Here is an 18386-nt window from a genome sequence, read left to right as displayed (position 1 = left end):
TGTGGCACACAGGGCGGACTGTACGGGCGGCATCTCCTCCTTTGGATTGCAGCGTTGGCTGGCTCTGTGTTCGGCGGCCGCTCTGTAACACAGTCCTGCCACCCCCCTAGTCCGGGTCATGCGATAGGCGAAACGTTGATTCTATCTACTATCACACGAGCGGGACTGTGTTACATAGCGGCCTCCAAACATAGAGCCAGCCAGCGCTGTGATCCGCAGGAGAAAGCACCAATGCAGCTGCAACTAAAAGCGGCCCCTGGGCAGGCGGCCTATCGGGAAAGCCCTGCTGGCAGAAGACTGAGGTTGGTGGAGTGCAGGTTCTGGGAGGCGCCGGGGATGCTGCTCAGGGTGGTGGTGACTTCTCTCTCTCTCCCCCTCCTGGGCTCTTGCCGGCTTCCCAGGCCTCCCCCTCCCTGTTTGATGCTGCTGCTCTGCACTCCATGCCGCCACTGGACCAGCGGCGGGATGCTCCAGTCCAGGACAATGTAAACAAAGAAAGAATTTTCTCCTGCTCTCGTGAAGGCGTTTGTTGATATAAAATGGTACTACTTTCAAAGGAAGAGGGAAATTAAAAGAAGATCGTGTGAGTCCCGCTGCCTAAACTGACCAGGGGTGGTCTGAAGTAAGCCAAGTGTAAGAAAGAGATGGAAGGCACGTTATCCTGTACATTGATCAACATGTTAAGGTTTATTCATAAAAAAGGGGGGATTGAAAGCATACAGAAAGTATCTACGTGTTCATAAAATCAGGTTACAAGTATACACATGAGATCAGAAAAATAGACATGCCCATGCGAGGGCAAGTGTTAACGTTTACTGACGCATTTCGAGGAAAAAACCCTCTTCATCAGAGCCTTGTAAAATGACAAGTGAGGTCTGTATAGTGTTGTGGATCAAACATACAGGGGAGTGGCTGGTTGGGAGTGACACATGTTAAGTGATGAGTTCATTGTCATTGAAATGCATGAACCGCAAGATTTGCTTGTATCTAGTCCTGGTCATGGAAACAGAGAACACGGGCATATGGCGAATTGGGTCTGTGAACCAATATGACCGCAATTCACACTTTTTAGTAAAGCCTATAAGGGGTAGGCCCAGGAAGGTCCTAAATTCAGGAACTGTTATAACTTTCCAGGTAAATTCTCTGGCAAGGGTCAAATTTGGATTTGCGGTGATAAATCGAACAGCGTATAAATTGCTTTGGTCCACAATAGATCTATACAGATATTCTATGAAAAACAGCTTGTAAAAGTCAAGGGTAATAAAATCTGCTGTTTCCACCTGAATTCCAAGTTGGCCAGTGAATGGGGGAAATAAGGGTGCTGCAGAAGTGGAGGGCTGCCAACCAGGATTAGCAAACGCAGCGGGAAGGACACTATGGGCTCTACAGGTCTATCTTTGAATTCCTGGTGGCTGTGGGGCACTACTTGTGCTAGCCACCGCACCAGCTTGAACTGTACTTATGGGACTCGCCACGTAACCAGGTGATACTGCAGTGCTGGTCTGTCTACTACCAGGATGTACTAGGCCGCTGGTGCTTGCCAGTTCACCAGAGGGTTGAGCGGCACTAGTACTGGCTCTCTGCTCCATATGAGAACCATGCGGTTGCTGCGCCTCAATAGAAGAATGGGGTCGGGAATGTCTCTTGGCAGGGACCACTACTCCGTTGTCAGAGCTATCTGTCAGAATGCCGCTGCTCTCTACAGGTTTGTATACTGAGCCTGAATTTGACAGTGAGGCTTTCCCTTCGCTCTCATCTGTTTGGATGTACCTCTGTTTGAACATTTTGACCACTCAATTTAAAAAAGGTACAGCTAATGCGACTCACAGGTAAAAGAGCAACTGCGACTGCTTGAATCACTACAAAAAATGAACTGCTAGCGTTAGCAGGGATCAGGCATGACTCTACTAATGCTGCAGTTTTGTGTGCTGTGTTTTGTATGGGACAGTGATCTATTGATACTGAATTTAGTTGGCTGGGCGGGGCAGAGGGGCTAAACACAGGTGCTGGCAGGTGTCTGGGCGAATCCTGCTAATGCTGCATTTTTGGGAACCCTATACTACTCGGGACACCAATATAGAGCTGATCAGATCAAAAGATATTGATCCAAACACTATACTAGTAAGGGAGGTGTATGGTGTGTGCGTGTATGTTAGCGCTACTGGCAATCAAAGCGTTAAACTCTGATACTGTCTGGGATTGACGCTAACTGACGCTGACACCTGACGCTAACTAGCTAACCCATGACACTAATACGGTGATCAGAAAAAATATTTGTACACTATACTAATGTCACAGTGACAGGGAGTGAAAGGGTTAACTGGGGGTGATCAAGGGGTTAAACGTTTATCAAGGACTATATGGGGCTACCCTAACCCTACCTGGGTCTACCACTAACTGCCCTAATACTGATTAGTGTCACAAGTGACACCAGTAAAATGATCAGTGAAAATTCTGAAAACTGCACTGTTAACTGGGGGGGGGGGGGGTCAGGGGGCAGTCGGAGGGTTAAAAGTGTGCCTAAGTGTCCTGGTGTTAGTGTACAGTAGATCAACTCTGTAGCAAATCCGATGATTGCGGGGACGCAGGTGCGAGCGCCTCCTACCCATGCGGACGACCGACGTACATCTATGGCGATTCGCGCAGCGGTGCCAACCTGCCGCAGTATAATGATGCCGGCTGGTCGGCAACCGGTTAAAGTAGGTGTGAGGAGGCAACACTAGACGACACTGTGTAATAAAACATCTTTTCCATTCTGAAGCTTCCCTCCAACCAATCTGCATATTATTTTATATATACTGTGATTCTGTACTTGCCAAAATATCCTTCAGAAATCTCCCTCCACTAAGTCTGGCTACATCCATTTTGACTGTGGGCAGCTGAAGCTGCTGCCTGTTCAATTCCTGGATTTACACAGACACAGAGGCACACCTCCAGCCCTGCAGCTCTCATTGCCCCACTTATGACTCTTCCCGCCTTCCTGGCAAACTCTCACGAGAGTTAGAGAAAGAGCAGTGCATGATGTCATAAGCCTAAGCTAATGACCAGACAAGAAACAGGAAGTGGGCTGTGTAAGGTATTTACTGTTAGAAAAAAAAAAAAAAAAGTACTATACAAAGTTAAAACAACAAGGGCAGAAGAGTTAATAGATGGAAAGATGAAACCCTGCCTTAGGCTCGGTTCACACAGGGGCGACACGACTTCAGGGCGACTTTGTGAGGCAACTTGGAGACGACTTGAACACGACTTAGACGCGACCTGGGGCGACTTACATCACAACTTTAAGTCGCCCCAGGCCAGGCGACTTTTGCCGTGGCCAATCAGAGAATGAGCTCTGAAGGGGGAACTCCACGCCAAATTTTTTGGTTCCCCCTCTGAGAGCATACCAGGCCCTTAGGTCTGGTATGGATTCCAAGGGGAACCCCCTACGCCTAAAAAACGGCGTGGGGGTCTCCCCAGATCCACACCAGACCCTTATCCGAGCACGCTACCCGGCCGGCCAGGAAAGGGGTTGGGGACGAGCGGGCGGCCCCCCTCCTGAGCCGTACCAGACCGCGTGCCCTCAACATGGGGGGGTGCCTTGGGGGAGGGGGGCGTGCGGCCCCCCCACCCCAAAGCACCTTGTCCCCATGTTGATGAGGACAAGGGCCTCTTCCCGACAACCCTGGCCGTTGGTTGTCAGGGTCTGCGGGCGGGGGGCTTATCGGAATCCGGGAGCCCCCTTTAATAAGGGGGCCCCCGGATACCTGCCCCCCACCCTATGTGAATGAGTATGGGGTACAATGTACCCCTACCCATTCACCTGTGAAAAAAGTAAAAAAAACACAACACAGGGTTAAAATAGTTTATTGCACAGCTCCGGGGGTCTTCCGTCTTTGGGGGTCTTTTCGCCAGACTCCTCCGCTATCTTCTGCTAGCTCTTTTACTAGCGGAGGAGCCTGGCTTTCTTCCTCGCCGCCGGCCTCTTCTTCCGACTTCGGGGGTCTTGTCCCCCTCTTCGGTTCTTCTGCCGGGCCACCACTTCTTATAGCTCTTTTACAGGCAGTGGCCCGGTCATCTGTCGTCGCCGGCTTCCGTTCTTCTTCTCCTGGAGATGTTGACTCGACGTTCTCTCCGGCCGCAATGCCAGGGACACGCTGCGCGGCGACTTATATAGGGACAAGGGGCGGGGTCATCGGTTGATGTCACATGGGTTGATGTCACATGGTGATCCCCCGCCCCCTTACGATGTCACAGTCCCGGAGGATGCTGGGACTGTCACCATGTGACATCAACCCGTGTGACATCAATCGATGACCCCGCAGCTTGTCCCTATATAAGTCGCCGCGCAGCGCGTCCCTGGCATTGCGGCCGGAGAGAACGTCGAGTCAACATCTCCAGGAGAAGAAGAACGGAAGGCGGCGGTGTCGACGACAGAAGACCGGGCCACCGCCTGTAAAAGAGCTATAAGAAGAAGCGGTGGCCCGGCAGAAGACCCGAAGAGGGGGACAAGACCCCCGAAGTCGGAAGAAGAGGCCGGCGGCGAGGAAGAAAGCCGGGCTCCTCCGCTAGTAAAATAGCTAGCAGAAGATAGCGGAGGAGTCCGGCGAGAAGAGCCTCGAAGACAGAAGACCCCCAGAGCTGTGCAATAAACTATTTTAACCCTGTGTTGTGTTTTTTTTTTACTTTTTTCACAGGTGAATGGGTAGGGGTACATTGTACCCCATACTCATTCACATAGGGTGGGGGGCCGGTATATGGGGGCCCCTTATTAAAGGGGGCTCCCGGATTACGATAAGCCCCCGCCCGCAGACCCCGACAACCAACGGCCAGGGTTGTCGGGAAGAGGCCCTTTTCCTCATCAACATGGGGACAAGGTGCTTTGGGGTGGGGGGGCCGCACGCACCCCTCCCCCAAGGCACCCCCCATGTTGAGGGCACGCGGCCTGGTACGGCTCAGGAGGGGGGGGCACCCGCTCGTCCCCACCCCCTTTCCTGGCCTGCCGGGTAGCGTGCTCGGATAAGGGTCTGGTGTGGATCTGGGGGGACCCCCACGCCGTTTTTTCGGCGTAGGCGGTTCTCCTTGGAATCCATACCAGACCTAAGGGCCTGGTATGCTCTCGGAGGGGGAACCCACGCCAAATTTTTTTCATAAATTTGGCGTGGAGTTCCCCTTTCAGAGCTAATAATTCTGTCAAAGTCGCCTCCGTATAGACAGAGAGCTGACTTGGAGGCGACCTCCATTGAAATCAATGGGTACAAGTCGCCTACAAGTCGGATTGAAGTAGTACAGGAACTTCTTTTGAAGTCAGAGCGACTTCAGTAGCGTGCATTAAGACGGCTCTCATTCACTTACATTGATTTTTAAATGTTGTCCGACCTGAGGCGACTAGGGGCGACCTGAAGTCGGGTCTGAGTCGCCCGTGTGAACGGAGCCTTACAGAATAAGACCACTAACTCAGAGACGCCCTGTGCAGTGGTGACAGCAAGAGCAAAAGCTGCCTCACAAGTACAAATGGGTGCATTGTCTGCATTAAGGTAAAAAAAAAAATACAATTTGTATGCCCTCCCTCTCCTTAAACACTTACCTGACGCAACATCCAGCATTATCCCCATCAGCGGCCCTGCTCTCCTTTCTTGCTGCATGCAGGAGCTTTAATGAGAGAAGCAGGGGCAACTGGCTCCTGCTGCTGTCAGTCAAAACTTATGAGGAGGGAGTGGGAGACGGGCACTGAGCTAGGGTGTGTGTGTGTGTGTGTGTGTGTGTGTGTGTGTGTGTGTGTGTGTGTGTGTGTGTGTGTGTGTGTGTGTGTGTGTGTGTGTGTATGTGTGCATCTATAGAGCTTGCTATAGGGTACTTGGAGATAAGGAGGAGTCTACTGACCCCAGAAATACAGTGGATATAAAAAGTCTACACACCCCTGTTAAAATGTCAGGTTTCTGTGATGTAAAAAAAAAATTAAACAAAGATGAATCATTTCAGAACCTTTTCCACCTTTAATGTGACCTATAAACTGTACAACTCAGTTGAACAACAAACTGAAATCTTTAAGTTGGAGGGGAGTAAAAAAAAAGACAGCACTCTGTCTTTTTGGGTATGAGTCTACCAGCATGGCACATCTTGACTTGGCAATATTTGCCCACTCTTTGCAAAAACACTCCAAATCTGTCAGATCTTCTGTGCACAGCCCTTTTCAGATCACCGTACAGATTTTCAATCAGATTCAGGTCTGGGCTTTGGCTGTGTCATTGCAAAACTTTATTCTTCTTTTGGTGAAGCCATTCCTTTGTTGATCTGGATGTATGCTTTGGGTTTTCATGCTGAAAGCTAAAGTTCCTCTTCAGGTTCAGCTTTCTAGCAGAAGCCTGAAGTTTTTGTGCCAATATTGACTGGTATTTGCAATTCCTTCTACCTTGTCTAAGGCCCCTGTTCCAGTTGAAGTAAAACAGTCCCAACGCATGATGCTGCCACCACCATGCTTCACAGTGGATATGGTGTTCTTTTGGTTATGTGCAGTGTTGTTTTTGCGCCAAACATATCTTTTGGAATTATGGCCAAAAAGTTCAACCTTGGTTTCATCAGACCATAACACATTTTCCCACATGCTTTTGGCATACTTCAGATGTGTTTTTTTGCAAAATCTAAAAATCTAGCCCGGATTGGATGTTTTTCTTTGTAAGGAAAGGCTTCCATCTTGCCACTTGCAGCGCCCACCCCTGAAGGAGCCGCTGGTATTTGATTGGGCTTACCATATCTACACTGTTCCACCATGTCTGTGCCATGCCAATCATAGGGGTCCCATTAAGGATTCCTTTTCATAGATTTCGACTCTGACACATAGTCTCTTTTTCCAATGCTTTTTTTTAGGAAACGACATTCCAATAAAGGGATGGAAGATTTAGGGGAATTTAGGTACCTTTTCACTTGCAAGTCAGGGATACTTTCTTTGGTCCAGAGGGCTTTCTCACTGACCTAGCAGCCGATTCAATGCTCTGTCATAGTCTCTGCCACAGACTTTAAGATTCAATAGAACTGTTACACAATCTTCTGCCACAGGATTGGGTAATTAGCAACTTTTTGCAATGTCAATGCTTATTCACATACCAGTGCCAGTTCCTTTTTCCCGAACCGACGGTACTGTGTGGTAGGTGACCTGGGATGCATCCTCCAACTGAGTCTACAGGCTCTGAAAAGTCCTCCCCAGGATCCTCCAGTCGCTTGGCTTCTTCCCGCGGGCAAGACAGCACAGGACCACCCCTGGATCGGTAGGCCCCAAGACTTTTGGGCCTACCTCTTCAGTAACGAAGCCTGGGGCCAGGCGGTCTGAGACAACTTAGCGGGCAGCAATACACCTTAGGCCAGGAAGGCCATCAGGTCGGAACCACCCCCAGTCACTGGGTCTGTCCCTTACATACACTCTCCTAGAATACACAGTGGGTAGACCACACCCACTGTCTGTTTCTGCACAAAGAGGCACTCAATACACCCAGCTTTTTGCAATTTTCAACCTTGGCCGAATAATAGGGTGCCATCCCTAGGCCAAGGGGAAAATCACACAACCAGCCAAGCTGAAACAGAACCAGAATTTACAACAATATCAGTCCGAGCTGTACTACAGCTTCAGACAAACTAGATTTTTATACATGGCGTCTTTTATTAAAAATACCACTCTCTGATTGTTGTCACATGTACCACACAGCCAGTACTTGCCAGATATTCCTGCAGCTCCTTTAATGTTGCTGAAGGCCTCTTGGAAGCCTCCCTGACCAGTTTTCTTCTCGTCTTTTCATAAAATTTAGGGTGACGTCCAGTTCTTGGTAATGTCACTGTTGTGCCATATTTTCTCCACTTGATGATGACTGTTTTCACTATGTTCCAAGGTATATCTAAGACCTTGGGAATATTTTTGTGCCCTTCTCCTGACTGATACCTTTTAACAATGAGTTCCCTCTGATGCTTTGGAAGCTCTCTGCGGACCATGGCTTTTGCTGTATAATGTGACTAAGAACAGCTGAACTTTATTTGAGGTTAATCAGGGGCACTTTAAATGATGTGTGTACTGACTCCTATTTAACATGAGTTTGAATGTGATTGCTTAAGGCTGGGTTCACACTGCTGCGGCTACGAGAACCGTATGTGATTCGCACCGCACTGCAGTGCAAATCACATCCGATCTCTGTGTGATGCGAGTTCAGCCATACAGATAGTATGGCTGAATTTGCATCGCACACCCGCCCCAAACTCGCACAGGACCCTTTTTTTGGTCCGCAGCAGAATCGGATCGCATGGGTGTTCACACCATGCGATCCGATTCCTGTCTGAGTTTGCAGATCGCACTGCGATATGCGAACTGATCTGGGGGTGTCATTAACGTTTCACTGACACTCCCAGCAGTTCACATAGGGCAGTGTGAACTGCCGCTGGGAGGCATGCGATGCGGGAACCCGCCTCGGATTCGTGGCATTCCCGCATCGCTGCAATGTGAACCCAGCCTAATTCTGAACACAGCTACGTCCCCAGTTATAAGAGAGTGGGCACCAGGGACATGCATTCAAGGGAGGCAGGTGAGGCAGAGCCTCACCTGCCATGAACATGAAAAAACAAAAACAAATTAAAAACATATTTGAGCTTCTGGGGTCGTAGCAACCTGAGGACACAGAGACCCCAAATTTGGGTGGTAGGTAGCCTAAGTCCTACCCCACTACTGGGGCTCCTAAGACCAATGGTTACGGGTGCAGCCTGTCAGAGGCTACATAAAGAGCAACCAGTTTAAATACGAACTGGCACACTCTGTTTGCAGCAGACTGAGAGGATAAGCTCACAGTGCCTCCTCTCACTTCTTGTCAGAGGCACTGACTTCAGTGGACAGCTTGGAGTTTTGGACCAATGGTTAAGTACCATTAGCCCCAGCTGTCCAATAAAAATGCTAAAGTGGAAGCACACCTTTCGCTGCAGTGTCATAGAAGGGGCATGTGTCTAAAAAACAAATGCTCCCTTCCAGCCCAGCCCTCTTAAGTAGAAGGAAATAACATATGTTTATGCGTATACATTTTAGGCCCCTTTCACACATGCGGATGGTATGTCCGTATTTCATCCATCCGTTTGCGGATAAAATACGGGCCATGCATTCATCCCTATGGGATAGCGGGTGTCTGCGGATGAGCATCCGCAGACACCCGCTATTGTCCGCCTCCGCAACTGTCCGATTCTGCAGACGGAGGAAAATCCTATTTTTCTGTCCGTCTGCAGAGCGGATCGGATGAACATGGACACACGGTCCGTGCTCGTCCGATCCCCATAGAGGAGAGCGGAGAGCTGACAGGGCGGTCCCCGCACAGTGTGCGGAGACCGCCCTGTCCGCAGCCGGCTCAGCGGGGACAACGGAGCGATCCCCGCTGAGCGAGCGGATCATCACGGGGCGGATCTTTACTGATCCGCCCCGTGTGAAAGAGGCCTTACTCACAATCCCATATTTTTCTCTCACAGTTAAGAGGGAGAATGAGAATTTGCTGCTGGTGAAAAGGCATTGTTAAAATCAAGCTAAATCATAAATTATTATGCTATATATTATAAGATAATAATTTTATTTATCTATTTACTATGAAATTACTGGTTTGAAGTTATAACAAAGCCACCTACTTGAGTACAGTTTTTTGAAATTACCTTAAAAACAATATATAATATTACTTACTTATGAGACAGTCTCTCTCTCTCTCTCTCTCTCGTCATACCAAGTAAATAGATACCCAACATGTCATGCTTTAAAATTGTACACACTCGTGGAATGGCGGCAAGCTTCAGTACTTAAAAATCCCTATAGGCACCACTTTACATTTTTTTACAGATTACATGTTTAGAGTTATAGAGAAGGTCTAGTGCTAGAATTATTGATCTTGCTCCAACGATTGCGGAGTATGCAACCTGTGTGTATCTGGCTCTGATATATGCCAGTGCCTCGCCAGCCAAAGACCTTACCGCACGTCTCTGGTGTGCACGTGTATGCAACCATATTTTACTTTATTTTTACTGTCCCCCCCCCCCCAAAAGCCAAAAGATTTCAGTTTGTTCTTCAATTAGGTTGTACAGTTTATAGGTCACATTAAAAAGGTGGAAAAAGTTCTGAAATTATTTATCTTTGTCTCATTTTTTTACATCACAAAAACCTGACATTTTAACAGGGGTGTGTAGACTTTTCATATCCATTGTAGATGTACAGGGCCACTCTGAAAAACCATTGCACGGAGCAGGAAGTATACCATTTTTATTATTTAAATTTTAAAAAAATCTAGCTTTACAAGTTAAAGGAGTTGTAAAGTTTCAAGGTTTTTCACCTTAATGCATTAAGGTGAAAAACATTCAGGTGAAAAATCTTCTGTGGTGCAACTGTCCCCAAGAGCCCCCTTTTCCTTACCTGAATCCGATAACCTGATTATATTAATATATTTAGACTTTCTCCTGGGTTCCTACTACAAGAATGGCCAGGATGAACAACGTGCCTACAATAAAAGATCAGTTTTTGCAAGACACTCGCAGAGCCGTCCCTGCAAGGTGCACAAGGTGATTACTGCTAATGGCTATAATATCAGATAACAACAATCACATGTAAAATCCGACAGGCTAGCTGTACCCAAGTTGATTGATCAGTCTACTTGGGTACTGTCACGTACATTACAGCGGAGTCAGACTGCTGGGGGTGGCCTCTAGCACGGTTCCGGTCTCCACACCCCTGGAAGTGGGAACAGGGAGTGTGGAGGCAGCGAAAGGGTGCAGGTGCCTGCGGCTTGGAGATGAAGACCTGAAGATACTGGGTCCTCCCGGATGAAGAGGCGTAGGCCATTCACTGGTGGAATACAGCGGGAGCCAAGCAGGTGTGAGGAAGACACTGCACGTCAGGAACAGGCTAGGTTGGCAACTGGCTGGCAACGAGGTACACAAACGAAAGGCAGGTGTGTAGTCAGGGACAAGCAAGGGGTCTGGTAACTTGCTGGCAATGAGGTACAAAATCAGGAAGCAACCCGAAGTAGGAAGTCCAAGCCGAGGTCAGAAATAGTCCAGGAAACAGTAAACAGGGATGATCCGAAAGAATAGTCGAGCAAGCCGGTAGTCAGGAACAAGGTCTCAGGTACAAGAACGATCAGGTATTCCAGGGACTAGCTGAAGACGATCCAGCACTGGTATCAAGTCAGGATCCTGTTTATATAGGGCGAGATGTGCCCGGATTGGTGGACGTGGCCTTACGTGCGTGAGTATGTGCATACGTTCGGTTGGCGCAAGTGCGTCCACGTGTTCGTATTAAGCGTGCTTCCGTTCGTACCGGAACTCGCACGCCTCTGACGGGGACACCGCGCATGGTCCTTGGGACGAAAGCGAACCGCTGCTACACGGGGACGGACATTCACATGGTGAGTTCTCTGACAGGTACATTCAGCCTGCCCATACATGGTTTGAATCTCAGCCAGTCTCTGCTGAACTAGCCAAGATCTGTATCGTCTATGGCCAGCTTTGAAAGCTGGTTACTATGCACAGCTGCTTTAGTAAATTCACCCCAAGGTATATTAGTATATTCAGTACAGTAGTGCCTTGGATTACGAGCATAATCCGCTCCAGAAGCATGCTTGTAATCCAAAGCACTCATATATCAAAGTGAGTTTCTCCATAGGAATCCATGGAAACTCAGTTCATTTGTTCCAGTGTCACTGCTAGTGTATACAGTATTGCATGTGGCCAGAGGTGAGACACTCAGAAACACACAGACGCTCGGAGACCACTCGGGAACGGAGTGTTTCTGAGTGTCTGCAAGTGTCACCGGCGCCCCCTCACCTCTGGCCCCATGCCGTAGTGCACACCCCAGAGTCTTGAATCCTGCTCGTCTTGCGAGACAATGCTCGCAAATCAAGTCAGGATTTTTTTTTTAAAACAGCTCGAATTGCGAAACTCACGTAAATCGCGTTACTCGCAATCCGAAGATTTGCTGTGCTAGACTTTCTGTTGGGTTCCTACTACATGAATGGGCAGGATAAACAACATGCCCACAATAAATCTTTGCAAGACGGTCACGTGTAATTATTAGGTATACGATACAAATCGATATTTTTTGGCCCATCCTGTTATTAGTAACAGTCCCTTTGTAGTTGTGAAGTACAGGAGCTACATATCTGCATACGTCTGATTAGTTTATCTGAAGACAGTAAAAGAATGAATCACTGCAATTACAGAGGACAGTGCTGCAATGCACACAGGACGGGCAAAGGCTGAGGATTGAAAGGCTTCATTTATACAATGTGGGAATCATGCACAGATCCCCATCTCCTGTAGCAGCCCCTCACACTGTTGCATGCAGAAAAGGAGGAGCCTGCTATAAACACTAGTTTCCAAGCACACACAAAATTCATATGCACATACACTGCTGCCATTTCTCCCTGTTGTTGCTGCTGCTGTCACACTGCAAGGCTTGCTATGCAGTACAAGGACACGGATCTGCACATTGGCACTTTAGTTGACATCTCTCACTGTTTCTGCAGCTGCTACACATAAAGGCACTGAGGTCCACACAAGCTGCTCATTTCAATCCCAAAAAGATCATCAGTACAATTCACCCTAAAAAAAAACAAAAAAAAACGGGTGACTGACATCCAGGCAACATGTCCGGAAGCAAATCTCCTTTCAAAAAGAGAGCCAGTCTGCAGGCACCAAGCCCAGCAGGTGAGTGACAGGGGTTGGGTATTAGTGCTGGAGTGCAGGTGGTAAAAGAGGACAGCTTTGATGGGCAGATGGTAAAAGAAGGATAAGAAGGGGGAGGAGGGACAAGGAGAGATTTGACAGAGGAGCTTTACATGCTCATACATGAAGACTGCAATAAAACTGTTGTATTTGGAAACTGTGTATAGTAACAAATTCTGCAGAAAAAAAAAAAAAAAACTGAATGTCAACAATTGTCTGTTTATAGTCAGTATAGCATGGTGATATTGTCGAATAAATCAAAAATAGATCTTCCTAATTCTTTAGGAAACAGCATCTAGAATTTAGAATAGAGAATACAGGGAATAGATAAGCAAGGAATAGAATGTCAAATGTGCTGTCATTAAAAGGGAAGGCTGCCACTATCTTGTGTATTATTCATTGGCACACCTGGGTAGAGTGTAGAAGGTGGACGTGTAATCGCAGGTTATGTAGGAATAAGAGATGAGAAAAGGAAAAGCCAGATAGATGTAGCAAGGGAGAAAGATGAAAACATCCATTAGACATCTTTATTTTTTGATAGGAAGGAAAAGATGGCAATTATTTGTATAAAAGATCTAGACTAAGTCAACAGTTGTTATAAAGCCATTTTTTTTTTTTTACACCTACATGATTACACTAAAATTAATATGGCCGTACTAGCACCATCTTAACAGAGCCGTAACTAACATTAGTAGCAAAGCTGTAACAATGGAATCCTAAAAAATTAAAAATAAAGATTATATCTAAATAAAGATGCCTTAAAGAAGAACTTCCCTTGTTTTTACAAAAAATAAATGTCAGCAGGTGTAAGTAGTGTAGCTGCTGGCTTTTAGGAAAGACATACTAGTTCATGACGCCTGTGCGCTGTCTTCCTAGAAGCCGAAGTCTTCAAAGCTCTTTAGGTTCCTGTGTCACTATCCTGGATTCTGTAGCCGGCTATCACTTTCTGATGACATGCACAAGATTAGCCAGCTGGGGTAGAGTGGGCCTGTAGCCTCCTGGGATGTGTATTGTGATCCCAGGAGGTAGAGGGTAGAGGATGAAGCTAGCGCAACCTCATCCTCGCCTAGGCAAGGAATAACAAAGTGGGAGCAAGTGCCTTCTGAAAAGATACTTGCTACCCCCATTTTTTTTTTTAAATGTGCAACAGGAAAGGGGAAGGAATGGGTTGCCCAACATTTTTTTTCTTTTGGCACTTTACGTTTGCAATATATAGCTATATATTCATCTGTAAAATCAATTAAATTAATAGTGTAGATTGAATCTGGACATAAACATCCTGATCCTGCCATAATTGGGCAGATGCACTCTTTGGACATGGATTGAGTAATATAGGAGTAACCCTCATGCTGCGTACACACGACCGGACTTTCCGGCAGACTAGGTCAGACGGAATCAGTCTGTCGGACAATCTGACATTGGGCTAATCTGATCGTTTTTCGTAAAAAAAATAAATAAATAAAAATAGACGGACCTAGAAATAGAACATGTTTCAAATCTGTCCAAGGACTCAATTCCTATCAGGAAAACCGTTCGTCTGTATGCTGGTCCGACGGACCAAGTACGACGCAAGGGAAGCTATTGGCTACTGGCTATTGAACTTCCTTTTCTAGTCCCGCCTTACGTCATCACGTTCAAAATGAACGGACTTTTGAACGGACTTAGTCGGTTCATGTGTGGGCAAGTCCGTTCGTTTGGAAGGTCCGTCGGAACTCTGCCGAAAGTCTGCCGGGAAAGTCCGGCCGTGTGTACGTGGCATCAGGGGTCATACAAATTCTTCTGACATTAAAAGTACTCAATATAGATGTCTTCTTGTCTGTTTTGTCTTAAGGACACATGTCCATCTCTAGTCAGTGTAGAAGTCCCCATAAAAATGAAATAACAATTTGTCCATTTTTAGCTGGATTGGGAAACAATATGATGTCAATATGGCATCAGCTTTGGTTAAGACTGGTCAAGAGTGATCCAACAATTTGAAAAAAAATTACCCAATCACTTTCACACTAGCTCTATTGTAGGCAGGTTGAAAATTTTGGTTCTAGCGAGTAAGCGGCTGGCCCAGGTCGGGGGAAAAGGTTAAGGTGTTACTAAACCCAAAACTTAAATCCTTTTGTATATGCAGTAAAGCACGCTTGTTACACTCACTGTGGAACCTAAGGGGTTAATCCTCTGCATTGTGTAAAAAAGCTGTTTGATCCTGTCTTCTCTGTTCCTCCCCTTCTTCCACTGTCCCCAATCAATCTCCTGATAGGACAGAGGCTAGGGGACAAGCTGTACATGCTCAATTTGGAGCGTATTGCTAGAGAGTTTTTTTTTTTGGGAGAGTGCATGTGATCAACACAGGGCCAATTAGCACTGTCCATACAGAGGGTCAGGGGTCCTGCAGCCTGATAGGAGAGTCAGGGGAGATTTAAAAAACTCCTCCTACAAGCTTTAACCAAACACTGATAGAAGTCACAAGACTGCTATATACTGTTGATGAGAAAAGGTATTTAGCTGTTTATATTTACAATTGTATTTTCATGTTCTGTGAACTGGGGGAGACCAGATATAGTGAATGCAGGGTCCTGGGTTTAGTAAATTCTAACTGTTGCAAGCTCCATTCTCTGGCTTTTTGGTCCTAGCTAGCCTACCTGTGCTATAAAAAAAAGAGGAAGGCTGAGGTCCTGTGCCCTGGGTAGCCAATTTCATAGTTGGTAAGGTAAAGACACTAGTTCATCCAGTTCAACCTGTGTAGATGTATGTATGTCAATGTCGATAATCATTTCCCATTTGGTTGGTTCTGTTCCCGCTGGTTGGAGGTACTAGGATTGCTGCGCCTTGCAGTCCCCTGAGGACACCCAGATTTTCTGAGACATCCAAGCAATGGGGAATGCTAAGATGGACTCTCACCTCATGGAGTATGCCTGGCAGCCACACCACAGTACTTAGTGTAGGGAGAAAGACGTTGTTCATGTTGAACTGCCATGCTGCAGCCTGTTCAGTAAAGTTACATTAACTGTTTTGAGCCTGGCTTGAAGTTATTTAAAGGGGTGCATGTTGGTCCTGGCATATCTGAAAGAACCAGAGTATGTAAAGCACTACTGAGTATGAAGTAACATCATGATCAGAGGGTTAACTAGGCAAGACAAGGAAGAAGGAGTGTAGTTGCTAAGTATAACCAAGTTCAAGTTGAGAGGAGATATGTGTCAGGAACCATTAATCAGACTAAGACAAAAGTGCAGTAAAAATAAAAAAAATACCACTTTTTAATAAAATGGTAAAATAGTACAAACAGAGCAAACATATACAAAACATAGCCAGGGTTCGGTAACCAAAGTGGTTAGTCGGAACAAGCCAGTGAAACAGGAATCCAGAGATCAGCGTAGTAGAGGCTGTCAACAATTAGGAACCAGAAGGGAAGTCAGCCAGGCAAAAGTCTTTAACAGGAAGACAGAGCAGAGAGTATCCGGATATGTTGACCAGGCGAAGGCACAGGGGATCTGACCGACAGCTGAGCACATAGCTCTCAGAAGGAAGGGCTGAGCCCAGCCCTGACAATATGATATACAAATACGTCAATGTTGATTTTAGCTCAGGGAATAAACGATTCAGTCTCAGGGAGTGTAAGAAGAGACGTTGCCACTCAGTGAAATTGGAGGAGAAGCGGTTTAACCTTAAGCTGCCTTAGGGTTTTTTTCACTGTCAGGGTGCTAAGGATGTGGAACTCCCTTCCACAATCGGTGCTGACAGCAGGAAGTATTTATAGTTTTAAAAACTCTTGGATGGGCATCCTAGCAAACACAGTATACATGGATATGGGAAATTATTTTTGATATGAATACACACACCCACACAAGTTGAACTGGATGGACTAGTGCCTTTATTAAACCTCACCAAATATGTAAGCTCAAGACATCAACCAGCCAGTCCTTAGGCTTGGTACCTGGTAAGGTGACAGGTCCTCTGGTAGCAAGAGGTCAATGTCTGGCCCCCTCCGTACTGCTCTGTATCCAATAGCAACTGGATCCAAACTCTAGTTACGGAGATCTATGGCCTGGTCATGTGGTACGAGAAGGAAGGAGTTAATGAGTGCACACATGAGGTCTGCCCTTTGTGCATAACAGGACCCCATTCTGTTACTGGGAGTGAGATATCAGAGGTATGCTGGACTGGTAGAGTGGGCGCAGGCTCAGCATGTCCCTCCTAATGCAACATCTACCAAGTGTTTAGTGACATGGGACAGTACTTTGTCAGAGGAATTCTGCACTTTTACTGCACAACATTGCCTTAACGTTAGATCCTTCACATGACTGCAGTCTCTGGCTGGTCCCGGGCATTGATGAACACGTTTTGTGCAAAAAGCAACCCCGCGTGCCACAGTTTAGAGTGTGGGCAGCAACGTTTTTGGACAGCAGGGCTGTGCTGCAAGGAGCGGTGTGATGCATGTTTTATCACATCACTTTTTTTTTTACTTTATAAGAAGTGAAAACGTGGCATTCATTCATGTCACCACACAGCAGTGCGGTGCTCTGCTCTTGCTCTGTGGTGACACGCAGGGCTATCCAGAGAGGTGCGATATTATGAGAAATGTGTTTGTGTGAACATGACACAGAGAAAACTATTGTTTTTTGTGTGTCATTGCAGTTACCCTCGTGTTTATCCATGAGGACAAATGAAGGTAACTGCACATAGTGAGAACTTTTAGTGGAGGGGTGTAGCACTAACCCCCGAAGGAGCTGCTGGTTATTTTTGGGCTGTTACCCTCCGTTCTCCTTGTTACACGTCTAGGGGATGTCCCGTGGTGGATGGCCCAGTATCTTGAGACTGACAATAGATCCACTTGAATGGATTTTATTTGCAAAACTCAGACAATTGAACAGTCTTTCAACTTGGGATCAGAGGGTTGGAAAGGAAATTCAGGTACTGTTAGTATCAAAGTCAAAACACATTGAAGAACTTGCTTACTTTGATTGTATCCAGAGAATAGCCACTCGCAGCTGGATGATCACTCAGGTTGGACAGTCCCTCTCTCACAAGGCCTAGCAGCCAACTTGGTGTTTACTCAGGAACAAGTCTCTGCCACATATGTTGTTGTAAAACCCATAGGAAACTAAACTTTAGAACACTTGTAGGATACCTGGATCTTTCAGCCCGATTGGCGATATCCACAAGACCGGATTCTCTCGGTTACTTCAGCCTTTCCAGACTCTTGCTAAGAAAACCAACCCGGACGTGGTGTTCTTCTGAAGAGTCCTCCCCTGGAATGCTCAAAGTACACTGGGTCTCTCCCGAACCGGAGACGGCACCCAACCACCTCAGAATCCTCCCTTAGTTTCCCTGCCTTGGGCTAGCCAGCTCCAAGACATTAAAGTCGGGTGGATCCGCACCCCAGACCATATCCTTCCTGGGGGCTAGTCAGGAGGACCAGGACCATGTAATCAGCACATCATACTGGACCAGAACCCCGAACCACATGACATCTGCATCTTATATACCCTCTCCCAGAAGCACAGCGAGAGCGCCACTCCCACTCGGCAGGCTCCGAGAGAGAGTAACTTAAGCACCTGACCAAACCACAGTTCCATGCCTGCCAGAAGAGACAGTGCCCCCTGTGGCCAAGCTGAACATCTCACAGTCCAGTCAGACTGATGCAGAGGTCCAATTTAGACAAATATACCCAAACCACACTGCAGTTTAGGCAACTT

At 46.9% G+C, this 18386-nt stretch overlaps 1 protein-coding gene across 2 annotated transcripts in view; it reads left to right on the top strand.

Annotated features, from left to right (window-relative positions):
* Positions 1-18386, top strand: part of AMPD2 (adenosine monophosphate deaminase 2) — a 304820-nt gene that overhangs the window by 11406 nt on the left and 275028 nt on the right. Inside the window, exon 1 of one of the 2 annotated variants that reach the window (XM_077481334.1) lies at positions 12395-12681. The exons of the other annotated variant lie outside the window; for it this stretch is intronic. Coding sequence (XP_077337460.1) covers positions 12621-12681 — 61 coding nt within the window. The 5' untranslated portion in view covers positions 12395-12620. Of the gene's footprint in view, positions 1-12394; positions 12682-18386 lie in introns of those variants that run through there. 2 annotated transcript variants of the gene reach the window in all.

The sequence above is a fragment of the Lithobates pipiens genome, unplaced genomic scaffold (assembly GCF_037356315.1).
Source record: "Lithobates pipiens isolate NorthernLeopardFrog02 unplaced genomic scaffold, aLitPip1_a1.2 Scaffold_16, whole genome shotgun sequence".
NCBI classification, from domain to species: domain Eukaryota; kingdom Metazoa; phylum Chordata; class Amphibia; order Anura; family Ranidae; genus Lithobates; species Lithobates pipiens.
The sequence above is the reverse complement of the archived record's forward strand: the minus strand, read 5'-3'. Positions and strand labels throughout refer to the sequence as shown.